This window comes from Triplophysa dalaica, chromosome 21 (genome assembly GCF_015846415.1).
Source record: "Triplophysa dalaica isolate WHDGS20190420 chromosome 21, ASM1584641v1, whole genome shotgun sequence".
In the NCBI taxonomy this organism is placed as follows: domain Eukaryota; kingdom Metazoa; phylum Chordata; class Actinopteri; order Cypriniformes; family Nemacheilidae; genus Triplophysa; species Triplophysa dalaica.
The window spans coordinates 1,972,036-1,989,379 of NC_079562.1; the positions used below are offsets into that span (position 1 = coordinate 1,972,036).

The 17,344-nt window shown below is 39.8% G+C and overlaps 3 protein-coding genes across 7 annotated transcripts in view; 2 read left to right on the forward strand and 1 right to left on the reverse strand.

Moving 5' to 3' along the window:
* bsnb (bassoon (presynaptic cytomatrix protein) b) overlaps positions 1-3,146 on the reverse strand; it is a 77,643-nt gene extending 74,497 nt beyond the window's left edge. Inside the window, exon 1 of the mRNA XM_056734395.1 lies at positions 2,842-3,146. Within this exon, the coding sequence (XP_056590373.1) occupies positions 2,842-3,020 (179 nt within the window). The 5' untranslated portion in view covers positions 3,021-3,146. The remainder of the gene's footprint in view (positions 1-2,841) is intronic.
* A 3,486-nt stretch (positions 3,147-6,632) lies between these two features.
* Positions 6,633-12,262, forward strand: hp1bp3 (heterochromatin protein 1, binding protein 3). Of its 2 annotated transcripts, none has more exons than XM_056735652.1 (12): positions 6,633-6,746; positions 7,378-7,459; positions 7,779-8,013; positions 8,119-8,254; positions 8,689-8,838; positions 8,920-8,961; positions 9,573-9,721; positions 10,095-10,185; positions 10,258-10,411; positions 10,614-10,725; positions 10,881-11,030; positions 11,157-12,262. In XM_056735652.1, exons 2-12 carry the CDS (start codon positions 7,387-7,389, stop codon positions 11,470-11,472), a joined length of 1,608 nt encoding a protein of 535 aa, XP_056591630.1. In that variant the 5' UTR covers positions 6,633-6,746; positions 7,378-7,386; the 3' UTR covers positions 11,473-12,262. The 2 variants fall into 2 exon arrangements, with proteins under 2 accessions (XP_056591630.1, XP_056591631.1); XM_056735653.1 differs by having other exon boundaries at positions 6,664-6,736.
* A 481-nt stretch (positions 12,263-12,743) lies between these two features.
* sh2d5 (SH2 domain containing 5) lies at positions 12,744-16,992 on the forward strand. 4 transcript variants are annotated; one of them, XM_056734876.1, is made up of 10 exons: positions 12,744-12,898; positions 13,363-13,434; positions 13,605-13,685; positions 13,767-13,841; positions 13,920-14,066; positions 14,409-14,609; positions 14,797-14,977; positions 15,405-15,510; positions 15,638-15,794; positions 15,901-16,992. In XM_056734876.1, exons 2-10 carry the CDS (start codon positions 13,399-13,401, stop codon positions 16,096-16,098), a joined length of 1,182 nt encoding a protein of 393 aa, XP_056590854.1. In that variant the 5' UTR covers positions 12,744-12,898; positions 13,363-13,398; the 3' UTR covers positions 16,099-16,992. The 4 variants fall into 4 exon arrangements, with proteins under 4 accessions (XP_056590854.1, XP_056590855.1, XP_056590856.1 ...); XM_056734877.1 differs by having other exon boundaries at positions 12,747-12,898; positions 13,341-13,434; XM_056734878.1 differs by lacking the exon at positions 12,744-12,898 and adding an exon at positions 12,905-13,270.
* Positions 16,993-17,344: the final 352 nt, after the last annotated feature.

Below are 17,344 nucleotides of genomic sequence, written 5' to 3' on the forward strand. Positions count from 1 at the left end.
GCACTGCGTTCTCCTTTTTTTCCAAAGCACCTGGACTTTGCGCTCTCCTGGTGTCTGTCGTCGCCAAGCAATCATGGGCCACGTTAGCTGTTGAGACGAGGTGGTATAAACAATGGATATATGGATTATATGCACTGAAAATACCGTGCAATAACTAGATTTAGTTATGTTGTGATCATCCGTGTCTCCATTTTCCTTGAGCTTATCTATATATCGGGTGGTTCTTGTCACATGACATGGGGTGCGTTTGCACCTTTCTGAAAAGTTGAGATTTTTTCATCTCAATGCGGCACCGACGCTCCTAAAAACAAGAGCACGTCGCCCCCTTTTTCCACGTGGCTGCCACACGTAAAAGACGCAAAATGTGAATCAGGCCTATGGTAACTACATGGTATACGTTTAGAGGAAGGTTCAGGTTTATGACTTAGTTCATATATTTACTGTAATAAGTACGCAGCATGTACATGCGAAACAGGACTGAAAAATAAAGTGCTACCCAAATTTTAAACACAAGGATAACCAATTGCAAAATATTTCCCTTCTAATGAACTGTACGGGCTGTTTAAGCTACAGTTGTTATCAACAGGGGCATAAATTTGTCAGAATCTTTTCTGTTCCAGCATCACATTGCCCCTTTGCACAAATTGAGGTCCAATTATTTGCTCCTGCACAAAGCCCAGACCTGAAACATTTCTAATGAGTAGGATCGCTGACTGTGAGTCGGACGACATCATCCAACATCACACACTTTTCTGATGCGAATCCCTGTGGCCACGTTCCAACATCTAGTGGAAAGTTTCCTAGAGAAATGGAAGTTGCTATAGGAGCAAATGAAGGGCCAACCCAGTATTAATGCTCAGGGTTACGAAAATAACATGTAGTCCTCAATTATACAATTGAAACAATAGACTAGATTTTTGAAGCTCGGTCAATTCATAAGACAACACGGAGTGCTTGTGTCACTGCTTTACAATTAACTCTGCAATACTATAAAATGGATTCAAAACACATTTTTAAACATTACAGAGCCGACGAAATCCATAAGGGGACCAGCACAAGGTATTGTATAGTTCGTAGGCAACACACACACTTTACTAGTGAAAGATAAAGTGTATAAATATGGCACCTAAGACATAGCATCACTCAGAAAGCAGGCAGATGTGTGCGTGCACGATGACACTGTGCTGAAAAATCTGGGCATCATTTCAGCACATCAATAAAACACATTAGATGGGTGAGAAACAAAAAATGTTATGAGAGTCTCAGAGCCCATGAGAAAAACTAATGTTTCCCTCGCCCGAGCTGTAATATCCTCAGCGGGTTCGTTTCTCTTTCGAACTTACACAAACACACACTCATACAGAACAACGACTGCAACTACACACCCGTTTCAGGAGTTTTAATGATGCCAGTCAGACACAGACAGACGGTACGTGCGGCAGTAACCATTCTGCCGTGTGAATATATCCGTGCGATTGGAACAATCCAATCACAGTCGTGAAACACTGACACCGAGAATCTAGTCTTGCCTGCTCACAAACAAACAGACGGTGAGGTCATCCTACTGTAACAAATGCGTTTCATTTGCACCGTTTCATTGTAAATCGATGTTTCAGGTTGGCTACACAATGTGTATGGGCTAAAACACTTGAGATGCCGTTTATACAAAGTTAGATTTCTCAAACAAAGACTGGGAGCATTATATCATCTATAACGGTGGTTTGAAGCTGGTAAGTCATGACACAAATGGGTCTAATGGATTTACATTACATTTTAATGCAAATTAATATCTACACCAAGACAGGCTGCATAACCTCCCTTCATTCGTAAACACCATGCAAGTTAAACCAAACTATGACCCAAACTACAGATGTCCAGTGTAAAATCTGGGCACACAGACAGAAAGACAAGACAACGTTCAAATAGGCGATTTGCATTGAAGCAAGTTTACAGTTCCATCTTTGCACAGATTGCAGAAGACAGACGCAGAGATGCTGGTCTGCACGTGTAACAGTCTTCTCACATGGATTCTAGTCAAAATTCGATCAATTATTCATTTAAGAGCATTTTATCACTGATGTGTTCTTACAGTGTGACTTTAGCACAAACACATATTGATAGCAACACTATTAGGCGTGGCTCGAAGATCACAGATTTATTTCATCAAGTGGAGGCTTTACGAATGCAAACAATACCGCACCGATGTGTACTGACGTTAAATAAGATCAATGACATCGGGCATGGTAAAGGAGGTTATTGGACTACACCTCTCATGCACGTCATAACCTACAATATCAGACACCCGCATGCCTTGAATACACAATCTCGTTTATGTGATCTGTTTAGCATGAATCTGGTAAAGTAGTATTGGATATCGTACACACCACCCTGTAATGGATTCTACAGCAGACTCGGTGTGGGACGGCGCATGGCAAATTTACGAGTACTGTCTACGGATGAATGAAAATACACACTACGGATGACAATGCTCAACCAAAACATCCTCGGATTTGTATTTCTAGCTATGTTATGCATATGCATATGTAAACGGATCCATGCATCAATTATCCCTAAGATCAAATAACCCTACGAGTCAAACTGTTAGTTGACTCCCAACCTCATGCACATATAGAGCATTTGTTACTAGATTCAGACTATGGTTTTTAGATCAACGGTGTTCAATCTGAATGTGACCAAATGTGGGTGTATTTTGAACAACAAACTCACAATATCCGTAAAATAAACTACACGCGGTATATTAGCTAGCTTTATATCTGCATTTCATCGCGATGTTCATTAAATCTACAGGATCCCCGTGCAGTTTTGAATGATTCGTTCTACCTGTTAATTCCCGGTCCGTGTCCGGTGCCCGTTCCCCCAACAGGCGCTCCATTGCTCGGCTTGTGGAGCTGTCCACCGCCCGCCGGTGCTGAAATGGAAGCCGGGGCTCCAGCCGCGGGCACAGCGCCGCCCGGTTGCCCCGGCTGGCCTTCTCCTTCAAGGCTGGCTTCATTCCCCATCGTCCCTCAGAGTGAGACGGACGCGAAAGACGAGATCTGCTGACGAGCGTCTGACAGGGGCGTTTTATACAAGGAAACTCCCGAGAAATTTCAACGTAGCTCCTCTTCCGCCATCATCACCTACAATCCAGCATCCTGAGCGGTGCGCGCGCGCCTGCGCCCAGCGGAAAGGCTCGACCGAGCACGCGCGGGAGCTGGGAGCGAGCGAGAGAAAAGAAGCTGGGCGGAGGAGCGGCGTGCACGCGCTCGTGCCCTAGATCTACAGTCCTGTAGTAGAAATGCATAGCTTACAGATAGTCTTTATAAAACAGAACATACAAAAATTCGTGGTGGCACTTGGGTTCTTTTCATTTTTCATTTGACGTAGGCTAGTTACTTTGAATAAATAAGTATTTTAGTTGCATTTAATACAAAAATACAAAAGTACTATAAATATCATTATGGCTGACGTGCATCGTTGGGCAAAATAAAAAATGTGATTCCTAAATTGGAATTATAATGACAAAAAGCCAAATTGATCAAAATAAGATTTAAAGAAATCAAAAATGTCTTTGAAACTAAACGGTCTTTGTCACATTTACTTAGAAACAGCATATTTCCTCAAGTTTAATACAAAGATGCCACACAGAACAGAAAATGTCCGACACAATATATAGTTCTAACAGTTCTTAAGAGGTGGCACATAAACTTAGATTTTTAATACTTGGAAATGTCAAACTAACATGTTTACAGGGCCTTTACTCTAAGACATTATTCATTTGAAACTAAAATTTCATAATGTAAAATTCTGCATCCTACCCCAAATCTAGTCTGGAATTCAACAAAATTTTGAATTGTGCACAACCCTAATGCCTCATACAGTCAATGTGATGTAAATAACTGATGTTAAACACGTCAAACATTACCTTGTTTCACACACAGCCATTTCACAAAAACACAGACGACTTATTCCCTGCAATGCCATGTTTATGTGCTGCTTTCTGCTTCAAAACACATAAAGTACATTGTTGGTGAATAAATAAAGATATACTGCACTTTCAAAGTCCCCAAACCACTCTTCCAGCTGGCGAAATAGTCATTTCACACCCAAGCACTCAAATCATCAATCATTGAGATCAATAGTAATTCGGACTCCATCCCGAGCTGTTCCAGCCAGCACTGCGACTTTGGCACTAATAGATGATCTCAATTCTCAATAGCACACATCTAATAATCACCTGCATGAAAAGAGAATGAGAGACGCTGAAAGGGATATTTGGTTGCATTGCAACAGACGGATGATGGAAGATGTGATGCATGTACCTCCTACTGTCAGGGTAGCGTGGTCGGTTAAGAGATTAAAAGTTCATGTGAGTTCTTTAAGGCAAGCCTAGTTTAACACCATGAAGGCGGATATCAGGTCCTCAACTTCAATTGGTCTAAAGGCTGAAACTAAAAAAAAATCATGAAGCGAGAATGGTCATGTCTAACATGTGCTTGATCAAATCATCATTAAAAATTACATTTGCAAAGACAGAAGTCTTTACCATTTACCCGACTGTAGGTAAAAGTAAACGTTTGTATTTACCGAGTTCTTTCTCTCTAGTCCATATCAGATTAACTAATTTTGCGGTCTAATTGAAATAGAGCTGACTGACTGGCACAGAGTCCTGGCATGGTGGCAAATACACTACAGCTGAGTCTTTTCCCAGCCCACCTCCTGATCGCACAGCTGGTCTGCAGTTTTCTCTGTTTGTATGGGACAGAAAGAGACAAATACTGCACGAGGCACCACAGACAGACATCTCAGATGTGGTCTGACGACAAGAGTAAAGAAACAAATTTGTACCACTCAATTGGTAAGAAGAATGAAGCAATCCTTTCTATGGTGATGAATTCAAATTTAAAATAATTTCTAATGTGCTCCACCGACATCAATTCATTTTGCACACAATCTGGTCCATCCATCGTCTATAACATTTATGCCCATTGGATTCTCTATCCAGGCTGGGAGACACCTTTAAGTGTAAATACATTTATTTACATTTACAAATTTCAACCATGTTTAAATAAAAGATACAATTATATTAAACCCAAAATAGCCCTAAAATGTATACAATGGAGTGATGTTTCAGTGAACCTTTGACTAATAACCAAGCACATTTGGAAAGCCTTAAATCCTGGATCTAATGATAAACCAAAAGACACTTATCACAAAGTATGTTTTTACTTAAAAAAAAGCTCAGGAACCAATAAACATATTTAAATAGAAAAGTTTTCTGTCTTGTGGCTTTCTACTTTTGTAGCAGCAGGTTGCACGGGCCGATGCATTGTGTGGGACGTCACATGGAACACAGATAACATGTGGGTGTTGTTTTGATACAGTGAAACCCCACAGACTGTGTTCAGCAATGCAATTCCACTTTTTTTCTTGTGCTGTTTGTTTAATCTCATGTTTTGCACCAGGGGGAGCGTGCTTTTAAATGTGTTTTGCTATAGAAGCTTACTGTGGTGGTACCCAAGTTCAGTGTGGGCAGCCAATGAACAATTTATTAAAAAATGTTCAAAAGAAATAGGTAACTACAAAAAAGAAATCTCATTCCTGTTGAAAAAAACAGCATATGCTGGTTTGCTGAGTATTTATGCTGGTTTGTGCTGGTTTAAAATGGTCATGTGCTGGTATTTAGCTGGTTTAAGATGGTCATACCAGCATCAAAACATTCCTAACCCAGCATATGCTCTTTTTTTTCAACTGGGATTGAGCTCAGATCACATTACTGTCCTCTCATGGTGAAATGTGTGACCCTGGATTGCAAAACCAGTCTTAAGTAGCACAGGAACACTTTAAGTAAACAATTCTATGGGTCAAAATTATCGATTTTTCATGTATGCCAAATATAATTAGGATATTAAGTAGATTATTTTCCATGAAGATATTTTGTAAATTTTTTACCTCAAATATATAAAAACCTTATTTTTGTAAATGGATGGCCTGTCACAGTGCCTCTTGTTAACAACTTCAAAGGCAATTTTCTCAATATTTTGATTTGTTTTGCACTCTCACATTACTGAGTTTTAAACGGTTGCATTGAAGACAGATATTGTCCAATTCTAACAACTCATACATCAATAGAAATCTTATTTATCAGTTTTCAGATTATGTAAAAATCTCAATTTCGAAAAATGAACCCATAAAACTGGTTTTGTTGTCCAGGGTCACATATGTCGGTGTTATTTTCCACTGGGTAAAAGGCAAGAAACGGACGTATGAGAATGCATGTAGAAATGTATTGAATTGTTTGAAAGATTTGTATATTTTAAACAAAACACACGTCATTTCGAGTTGAGAGCGTGAATTTTGTGTGCAAGTGACACAAAAAAACATGGAGAAACGGCGCCATCTCCCGGACGGCAGGAGGCTGAAGTTTAAGGACCGCAAACCTAAACAGAGCGATTTACAGACATTACATTCAAGGGATTCATTTCTATCACTATTTATGACCCTCGTTTTTCTTGTGACAACGACACATAACAAATTTGCCGGCCAAGAGCCGTATTTCCTCTTCAATAAAGGTTTTTAATGCAAAACGGATTATTGACGGTGGCTCACAAGTGACATACGCATATGCGCACGCACCCGTTCACGCCCACGTCTCTACGTGTACGCACGTGGGGGAGGGGCACGTAAACAGAGAATCACGAAAAGGAAGGGAGTGTTTCTTTCAACTGATAAACCAGTACGTCAAGGTATGCATTAAAAAGCTCATTCTGAAACCGTGCATCGTCCGTTTTAAGACTGTTTTCGTGCGTTTTGCAGCCGCGCGCGTGTATTTATCCTTTCGTCTTTGCAACCTCATGCATTTGCCATTTTCAGCCCAGCGCCATTACTGCAAACGATAACATGGACAAAATGGCCATTTTCGATTAAATTGTTTTTTTTTCGTGCGATTCGGTTCTCGTGCATTGTTATACTGCACGAAGGTCTAAAATGATGCACATTTTGCACACCATATATCACCAAATACCATATGTGAAGCATATACACAATGCATTATTGATTGTTACTCGTTAATTTGCCGTGCTTTAATGCCCAGCGCGTGTCCGTCTGCGTGTTTTTCATTTTACGACAGTCACTTTACAAATAGAGGTCTGCTCGACTCTCCATAAGGGTGCACGATATTTGTTTTCAATGGGTAAACTAATATGTACATTCTCCCCAAAACAGTGCATAATAAAAATAATACACCATTAAACGTGTTTTCAATGTATTCCTAAGATGCAAACAGTGTGAGTGAGTTAAGTGAACTGTTCTTAATTATTGAAAATAATAATGTTTGTACAAATCATTTTACAATAATAAAGTCTTTGTTACTGGCAGGCTACAATCATGCCTATTCGCAGAAGATCCGCTGTACCGACCAAAACAGATCCACCCCCATCAAATGCCCCTGAGGAGGGAGGTATGTATTACTGCCCCATGCCTGGTACACTGGCACAATATAATGATAATCTAACAACAAAACTGAACATGCCTGCTACATGCATTATTGAACAAAAGGTTAACCCAGAAATATATATTATTCAATATTTTTATTTACTCACACTTGTGTGTTCCACAGAAAATATCTGAGGACGAGGGTAAAATTTAGATCATGCAACTATTGCATGTTTTTGGAAGTGCGCGTTGTTTGGGCTACTGTTTAATTTGTTCTATATAGTTTCTATTGTGTTTTATTGAGGCACAACATCTATACATCTTTAATGTTATCTGTTCCATAGATGCTACGGCTGAAAGTTCAGCTCCGGTAGAAGGGGAAAAAAATAAAGATCCAGCTGTGGCTGCACCTGTAAAAGAGGAAGAGAAGGAAGGTGAGGTGAAGGAAGAAAACGCAAATGGTGAGGAGAGGGCCATCACTGATGGAGAGACTCCTAATGAAGGAGAGAAGCCAGAGGAGGCACCAGCTGAAAAAACGAAAAGCAAGAAGAAAAAAGCCAAGGAAGTTGTGGACAAAATGTAAGCAGTACAGAAATTGATTTTTAAGTAGACACGAAAGGATGTTTACACTCTTTTCTTGAAATAAAACTAGCTTTACGCTTTTCTTTCGTTTAATTGTTACAGTGAGAAAGATGGAGATGACAAAGGCAAGAAGGTCAAAAAGAAGATTCCTTCCTGGGCGACCATCTCTGCCAACAAAGTTGTCACGACCAATTTATCCAATCACAGAGCTGAAGACATCATCATAGAAGCAATTGAGGTTCAGAGTTAATGAAGCTCTTTATCTGTCTAGTCCTGTTTTTCCGGGTTCACATTTAGCAAGGTGTTTCAATCAGGGATGTGCGAGACTAGTCGAATAGACGCTTACAAAAGTTTTGTTTAAACGACTGTCAAATTAGTCATAGCGCTCATCCCTAGTTTCAGCCATATTAAGGAAGACCTTGGAAAGTTACTACCGGATAAGCATTTGAAATAATGGGTTGCTACTACAGCTATTAGGTTTTTTTAGTTAATTTACAAAAGCATGCTAGTATCTTTTACTATCTTACGTTTTTAAGGATTAAAGTAAATACATAAAACGTTTCCATTGTCAAGGAAAATGTGAAATTGTCAGGGAATGCAAGTGTTTCAGATGAACGCTTTTCTCCTCTAGATAGAAACATTTTGATTTCTGTGAATTCATGTTACCTACAGAGTTGCAAAGAGCAGCGGGGTGGTGCATCTTCGGTCACCATCATAAAGTACGCGATCAAGAAGTACCCATCTGTGGAAATGGACAAAAAGACAAAAAATCTCTATAAGAAGGCCTTGAAGCGATTGGTGGAGAAGGGGGCTGTCAGACAGGTGAGCTCCCATTTTTTACTGTACATATAGTGGGTGATACAACACTTTATTGTACTTTATCTTCTCATATTTTACCCACAGTTGAAAGGCAAGGGATTCTCTGGAAGCTTTGTCATTGGAAAGGTAAACATCTTTTGTTAATAGGGGTTCCCATACAACTTTTTAAATCTTGTCATCATTTACTCACTGTCAGGTTGATCCAATCATACATTTCTGTGTTCGGTTGAGCACAAAGGAAGATATCTGGAAGAACGTCAGTAACCAAACAGATCTCATTACCCATTTACTCCAAAAGTTGGGAAAATAAATACTATGCGAGTCAATGGGGGAAAATCTGTACAGTTCCTATCATTTTTCCAAATATCTTCCTTTGTGTGTAGCAGAACAAAGACATTTATACAGGTTTGAAATGACCGGAGGGCGAGTTAACGATGACAGAATTACATTTTTGGATGAACTGTCACTTTAAGGGATAGTTCTCATTTCTCCCTATTCACCCTCACGTCATTCCAAACCTGTATATTTTGAGAAATGTCACAGTGGTTTAAATGAAAACCAGTGTTGTTTGGTTAACAACGTTCTTCAAAATACCTTCTTTTGGGTTCTGCAGAAGAAGAAAAGTCATTCAGGTTTAGAATGACATTAGTTTAACATAAGAAAAACCTTCCAGACATCTTGATCTTCTTCTTAATTGCTTGAAATTTCATAATTTTTTGGTCTGTTTGGTTTGATAGAAGCCAGCTGTGTCTGCATCGCAGAAGGAGACCCTTGGAGAAGCTTTGCCTCTGATCATGACACGCCTCTGTGAACCCAAAGAGGCATCCTACATCCTGATCAAGAAATACCTGGAGCAACACTTCCCACAACTCAACGTGGAGAACAGGTCAGCTTTAGCTCACCTTATGATCTGCATCAGTTTGCCCTGTTCTATACTGCACATTAAGGCAAATATAGTGGGTCATCAAGTACTTTACTCACAAAAAACATGCTTACTGTCCACATACAAAATGTGAACTGATAAAATAGAGTTCAAGGTTTTCATTTGTCAAAACTTGCAATGATATGTCAATCTGGTATACTCTGTGCAACCTAGAGGAGAATATAGAAAATATGTGTAGAAAGCATCCAAAATGATTACATTGACAAAAGTACAGTCTAGACGGAGCGACCAGGATAGCGTCTGAACGCTCCATGCCGGAAAAATAACTTTGTTCATTTTGTTTTACCGGTTGTTTATGTGTGTTTTTCTCTTTGAGGCCTGACGTGCTGAAGAACTGTCTGCAGAGATCAGTGGAAAAGGGCTACCTGGAGCAGATCACTGGCAAGGGAGCGTCTGGAACATTCCAGGTCTGTTGCCTTCTTGAGACGATTCGTGATTTAAACAAGGGTTTCAACGAGTCTCTTTCCGTGTCCTGATAGCTGAAGAAAGCTGGGAGTAAGGTGCTCATGTGCGGCGGGCTGCTGGAAGAGGCTGTTGTGGCAGCCATCACGGCCATGAACGAACCCAAGACCTGCAGCATCGCCACATTGCGCAAATTCCTGGTGGATAAACAGAAGAATGCCAATTTTGCTGGTATGGTACTTCTCTTCTTACTTTCGGCACATTATCTCCTTGAGAACTGGGTTGTCCTTTTGAGGTCACTTTTAATCGATGACTTACATGAAAATTTGTATGACGCCATCCAAATCACCTTCGCTCACGAATGTATCTGTATATTGTAAAGTTAATACATTTATAAAGATGTTCTAAGCAAGATTATCTGTCATGTCAATAGTGGTCAATTTAAAGAGGACCTTGCAGAAGTGTAAGGTGATGGGCTGGATGGAGCAGATTTCTGGTCAGGGACTCAGCGGGACGTACCAACTTAGCTATCCGTATTTTCCAAGGTTAGTTCCCTCAACGTGAGCATTGTCAAGAAAAGAAAAAAAGCAATAATTGAAAAACTTGTGTGTTTTGCGATCAAAGTACGTTACATCGGTCACAGAGATGTAAGTTGGACAAGATGAAAATAAAACATGATGTAACGTCTGGTCCTCGACAGCCCAGCCGTTCTGTTTCCGGAAATGATGGAAAAACTTAAAAAGGTTGAGGAGGAGAAGGCTAAGCGCAAGAGGAAAAGTGAAGACTCATCTGAGGAAGAAGACGAATCTGAGGAAGAATCGGACTATGAGGAGCCGCCTCCGAAGAAGAGGTCAATTGTATAACCTTATAACATAAAAAAAGCTAATATAAAACCATATTGTTGCACATTTTGGTGTAAGGAACCTTTGTTGTGGTCACTCGCTGAAAGCCTAAACATGCTTGTATTTTTCTGTAGGGCCCAGCGAGCAAAGCCCGTGTCTCGGTCAAAAGCTAACAAGAGCAGGAGCAACAGCAGAAAACCAGCTCCGGCAAAGAGGTCGGTCACACCTGCCAAGAAGACCGCTCAACCGGCAAAGAAACCTCCCAAAAAAGCCCCTGAACCCGCTAAGCCCGCTAAAGCCACCCCGGTCAAGAAAGCCGCACCGACCAGCAAACCTAAAACACCCGCAGTCAAAAAGATGACGAGTAGAGGATCCAAACGGCCGGCACCCAAGGCAGCTAAGGCTGAAGCTAAACCTCCTTCCCGTAAGTCACTCCGAGCTAAGAAATGAGTCCACGCTTGCCAACGGCTGGAAACATCATCTGGATCTCTGTAGACTGCAGTACTGGCTACTTTCTCCTCTTGTTATTTTTTTATAATCTTCTTTGTTCTTGTCTATGGGCCTCGGAAGAAATTGACCTCTTCGAAGTTACTGTTTTCCTAATACAGGCGTTTTCTGTTCGATTTCTAAAATCATGTTAAAGATGTAGAGTAGAAACACTACCGTTTGTGTTGAAATCTTCGTTCTAGTCATCATTATGAGGAGAAACTGCCTGTGTTCACCAATGAATGATCAATTGTTTGAAGGTCCTTGTTAGTCTTTATAGGGAGGCAAACATTTCAGTTTTTCAGACGCCTCTCTCTTTTAACGTCCAAGTCTCACCAGTGTTCAAAGAAGTTCTCTTTGTAAGTTTCCTTTGCCTTTTTAGTCATGTTTTGTGAAATTAGGTCTTCAGCTACTGTTGTAATTTAAATAATAAAAGTTTTGTTGCTGTTGGTTGCTTCGTGTAAGTCAAGAGATTATTAAATTCTAACTTACAAAGTCTGCCTAAATACAAAATTTAACTTAAAATTTAATTCATTAAAGAAACCTTGGCATTCATATCCACTGTCATTCATTTTCTTTATAGTTGATGAAGAAGAGTATTTTCAGAGCAAATGTTTAATGCACTTTGAACGTGGTCGTCCTCTCGTGTTTATTAGTTTATTGGGATGATGTACTGCTCACCACCTTACCCTGCATGCTTGTAACCGGTATACTTTTCTGTAGTCCTTAATAAAGTGACTATATTTGTACTTCATTATTTGGCAATTGTTTTATTTTGGGTGGTTTGGTTTAATATTAAGTGAAGATTACTGGAGAATGACCAAAGATTTGTGTCAAAAATATAGCAATGTAACTGTTAAACCTTTGAATGGGAAATGAACGACCCACTGTTGTGAATTCTTTATCATGTTCTGACATGCACAGTATTTTTCAAGGGTTGACTGGCTTTCATAATAGCAAATATTTTGTTTAGTAATATCTGTTTGTGCGGCTTGCCCTGACTGGTTTGTATAAATATGTTACCATTTACCTAAGTTGGCTAAATGTGCTTTCAAAACATACATGAACGATCTTAAAATAACTTCTTTGAGGTCTAAACTAATAATGAAAACGAACGTCGGAGGTCTGAAATGAAAACGAATCAATCAAAGTGTTATTGATTCGTTGAAATGAATCGTTCAAAAGAATCGACTCGCTTATATTCCGTCAAACCAAAGAGTTTGATCATCGCATCGTGCTGTAGGCGGAGAGTCCGGTGTTGAGAAAGTCACTGGGATGGATCTGGTATGTGATAGGCGGGATTTAGAAGATAAGGTGGGTCAGGAAAGCAGAGAACCGTGGACGGACAGTCGACCCTCCCTCCCAGGTTCAGTCGCGTGGACTGATGAGTGTAAGTTTGTACATTTATTGTTTTTGTTCGCTTTTCTTGTCGTTACTTTATTAACAGAGGTATCTTTTTACGCTTATAAACTGAATTAAGGGCATGTGAATCAATAATAGAAACGTTACAAAGTTTTTTGTAACTAACTGGCTACCTAAACATATGAACGCTACAGGCTACCGTATTAAATGCATAGGTGTGTTCGTCTTCACGCGGCGCTGCGCAGACTGATCGGCATTTGATATCAAAGTAACGCGAGAGTTACTCAGTACCAGTGCTTACGACTCGCTCTCGCGTTACGTAAATGTCATAGGCGGCCAGCCTGCGCAGAGTCGCGTGAAGTGAAAACCATCAACTGGCAAATAAAATGCGATTTCCACAGTAAATATTAAGTTTTTTTGTTGTTGCTGTTTTTCTTTTTACGCTGTGTGGTTGAACTGTCGAAAATGAGTTCGGAATTTTCATTGAAACAGTAGTTCAGACGAACAACACCAGGCGCAGACGGAGACATGGGCGACACGGAGAATGTCACAAGATCTGCTGAGGTGAATTTCAGTTTGACCCTAGTTTGAGTTTTCAGTCAGATTTGTGTCTGTTTTAAGCTTCCAATTGCGTAAGGAATGCAGGAAATGCGATCATTGAGTCTGTGTGGGATGATGTTATCATGAACTCGTGGTTTGTTGTGTGGTTAACGGACCTGTCTCTGTTTGTTTAGTATATTGGCTCATTTCCTGTGGATGACATTTGTCTGGATGATCAAATCCACCAGCTGCACACTCAGCTCAAGTCCCTCAAGGTAAATTGTCTGCTATGACGAACCTTGAGTGCACCTTTCCTATTATTATTTCATATAATTCATGATCTTCTTTAATCGCAGGGATGCAAAAGCAGGCAAACAGTTTTATTAAAATTCTCAGTCAAAGGAGTCAAAGTTTTTGATGAAGATGAAACGGTAAGAACTGCTACTGTCTCAGTCTATCACATGCTCCGTGCTTTGCGGAAAGGTTCAACTTTTTGGTTGTCTTATCAGAAGCTCTTGATGGCTCATGCCATGAGTCGAGTCTCGCTGACCACTGCCCGTCCCTCTGATGCCCAGTTTGCCTTCGTCTCCCATAATCCTGGAAACTCTGACGTCCAGCTTTACTGCCATCTGTTCCGAGCGAGGCACGCCCGAGCTGTAAGTCTCAACATGACAAAATCTTTATCGTTTATTTATGAGTTCAGTAACAAAGCGTCACATTTAGATGTGTCTGTAATGTTCAGTTAGGTCTTTTATGTCTTGATTTTTTTTGCAATCTACAATAGTGTTTTTTTAAAGAACCAACGCACATGTTTTATTTGTCCTGCTTGCTAAAATGATCCCACAAACATTGTTGGTATCCAACAATGTTACTTTTGCAGGTGGTAAATTGTTTCATTATCTTATCACTTGTAATCGAGCAATTGTAAATCGTGCACATTTCTGATTGCACCGCCACCGTATTAATGTGACCTTTTGCTTTTTTTCCTTAAAATCAAGGCCCAGTTTCTGAACCTGCTGCTGTGCCGCTGTTTTCAACTGTATTTTTTGGAGAAGCATCCAGAAGAGGCCCAGGCTAAGCAGTCGGTCAAGAAACCTCCTCAAATGCCATCGTTGCTCAATCAAGGCTTCCCTCTCAGCGTCAGTGCTTTGGTGTCTTTCCGCCGGGCCCCGACTCAAGGTCTGCTGCCTGGGGAAAAGGTTTGTTCGGCAGTTAAAGAACGTTTATGGGTTATTTACATGTTAAGTTCCATTGCTAAAAAAGCAATCCTCCTGCGTCAGTTTATAAAATTGAGCAATAAACATGGTTTTCAAACATTTTTTCTTAAATGTAAAAATTAATAAAATGCTGTACTACAAAGTTGTCATGTAGTTTTTCCCCGTACAGGTTGTCTCGGAACCAAATCCAGAGCTCGTGAGCAGTCCAGAGGAGGGCCCTACTTCGTCCCCAACGTTAGTTCGTAAAATGGCGATCCGGACCAAAGCACTGCGTTCTGGAGCGTATCGCTCGTTTACCTTTACTCCCCTCAAACAGCGCCAACAGCAGGATAAACTGAATGCTCCTCAAGGTGGGATAAGTGTTCATAGAACACTTTCAAGAGTGAAAAAGTTCATTAGGTAATGCACACATGTAGTTGTGATGATCAGTAATTCTTAAGACACCCTGGGTTATTGTGAAGGGTTATTTCATCTATGCTTTAGATTTGATGGTTGGTGAATCTAAGAATGGTGGTGGCTCTGTCATTTTCACGTATTTATTTTTTGCCAGTCGCAAAACGTTTATACAGTTTATATCTTATGTTTCCTAAACATTTAGTTTGTCAGACATCATGGCTGTGATCAGTATTTTTGTGTGCATATATTTTTTAAATGCTTTTCTAAACTTGTGGACCCCTGTTATGTACCCTATGGCCAAAGCAAACAAACATTGATTGCGAGACCAATGAGAACTGGATTCCTTGGGGACTCTAAATGCGCTTTTCTCATTGTGAACAGAAAAGGGTCCGAAAAGTCCAGAAGCATGCAGTCCTCGGACTCCCAGTTTGGCCGAGACCGAAGAAGCGCTGGCTCAGGCGGTGTGGTGTTGGGCTGGCGTCTCTAGGTCAGTGTTACCATTCATCTTAAAGGTTTTAATCAAACACTTCACTTTCCTCAAATCAATCCTTCTTGCAATAGTTCCTTTCTGTTGCCTCGGTCTCTACTACTTGTTACTTTGGTTTCAATTGCAGTGATTGCAGCTCAGCACTGCTTGAAGATGATGTGCTTGGTGCCTTTCTTCTTTACCATCATCCACAAAAGCCCAACCAGGGATCGCTTATAATCCGCTTTCCATCCAGCAAGGTAGCATATGCTGTTAAAAACTCCAAAGGGAAATTCCGTCTTGAGGTAAGAGATCATTTACAAAAGGGGTCTTTTTCTAAAAAAAGCTGTTCGGTCTCCACTGCGTAAATTTTTGTTTTACAAATAAAATGTAGCTTTTTATTTTTTTCAGAAATGCCAGGTTAAGTTTGAAAGTCTTGTTGCTTTGATCACACACTACACGGAAGTTGATGATGAGCTGGAATGCCCTCTCAGCTGTGCTCGGGTAAATCACTGCTACGATTGGGAGGGGTGTGGAAATAAGAGTTCACATTTACCGCAAAATGAGAAGAAAGGCCCATTAAAAAGCATGTGTAAAAGTTGGGTATGAGCCGTTTTCACCACGCTGCCTTTTTTTAAATATCTGTTAATACAAATGGACAATATATCTTGATTTTTTTAAATCAATTTTTTCATTTTAATGTTTTAAACCTTCCAAAGCTGCTGACATGTAAACTGACTGAATAATGATCTTAAGTCACTGACACCCCTTTTTAACCCTTGTGTTCTAAAGACACTTTAGTTTTGCTCATGGTATAACCTTAATTCACCTGAAGCACGGCTGTTTCGATTTTTTTTTTTTTTTTTTTTTTTTTTTTAGGGACTAAGCACTTATTAAGATTGTGAATGTTTTTCATGTTAATTTCAGCTTTTAAATGTATACTTGTCGTTTTTGCAAAAGTACAGATTTCTTTTTTAAATGTATTTTGGAAATGATGCATCTGTAAAGCACTATGCACCTGTATTAGAAATGTATATATTGGTCTTGTATATTAACACCGGTTTTAGTGAATTTGAGTGATCCACCGTCCAGTTTTTGAGTCTTGCTTTTCCACCTTCATGTTTACACTTTGTATTTTATGTGTTGCATCAATATAAATGATGTCTAGCCTTTTTGCATAAACGCCTCATGATCATTTTTGTCTGGTGTCCTTTTACTCATCTTTATTTGAAGAAGTCTTGTGAATTTCTGAGTGCATATCTGAGTAAAAGACAATAGTTAGTAACTATTTAACTTATTTCACAGACTTGTCCCACATTAAAATGAGGGTTTGAGCTGTCTTCAATTATAATAAAATGCCCTGACACCATGAAACTGATGTTGCGATTGACTACTTTTCTATATCGTGACTTGTATTCGAGTGAAACGTCTTCTGAAATTAGAAAATTGTAGGGCTTGGCTTTGTTTTGTCTTTTTTTGATTGGTTTGTTGTAATTTGGGCCTTGAGGGGCCATTGGAAAGTCAGTATAGTCCTACCTCTCATGTGGTGAAGAGTTGAGAGGAGCACAACGTTTTTGATTAAAGATTAAAAGTGCAAATTAATCACAAATGGTGTGCAAGAATAAATCATTTATAAAAATCAATTCAACACTGTGTAAAACACTTTGATTGCATTGTGACTAAGATATCTCATTACCAATGTTTTGTCTCAAGATCCTCCAGTAATGTTATTTTAATAAAAGCGAATTAAATATAATTTAAAGCATTGTCTATGAAACCAGGCCCTTGTCTCCTTTAGTTCTCTGAATGCTAGTTTTCGAAACAATGCTTACTTTACTACGATTACATTTTGGTA

Coding starts and splice junctions, on each gene's coding strand:
- hp1bp3 (XM_056735652.1), top strand. CDS start 7,387: ATGCCTATTCGCAGAAGATCCGCTGTACCGACCAAAACAGATCCACCC. Junction 8,839..8,919: donor AGAAGGGGGCTGTCAGACAG/GTGAGCTCCCAT, acceptor TTTTACCCACAG/TTGAAAGGCAAGGGATTCTC. Junction 9,722..10,094: donor CAACTCAACGTGGAGAACAG/GTCAGCTTTAGC, acceptor TTTCTCTTTGAG/GCCTGACGTGCTGAAGAACT.
- sh2d5 (XM_056734876.1), top strand. CDS start 13,399: ATGGGCGACACGGAGAATGTCACAAGATCTGCTGAG. Junction 14,978..15,404: donor TAAACTGAATGCTCCTCAAG/GTGGGATAAGTG, acceptor CATTGTGAACAG/AAAAGGGTCCGAAAAGTCCA. Junction 15,511..15,637: donor TGTTGGGCTGGCGTCTCTAG/GTCAGTGTTACC, acceptor TTTCAATTGCAG/TGATTGCAGCTCAGCACTGC.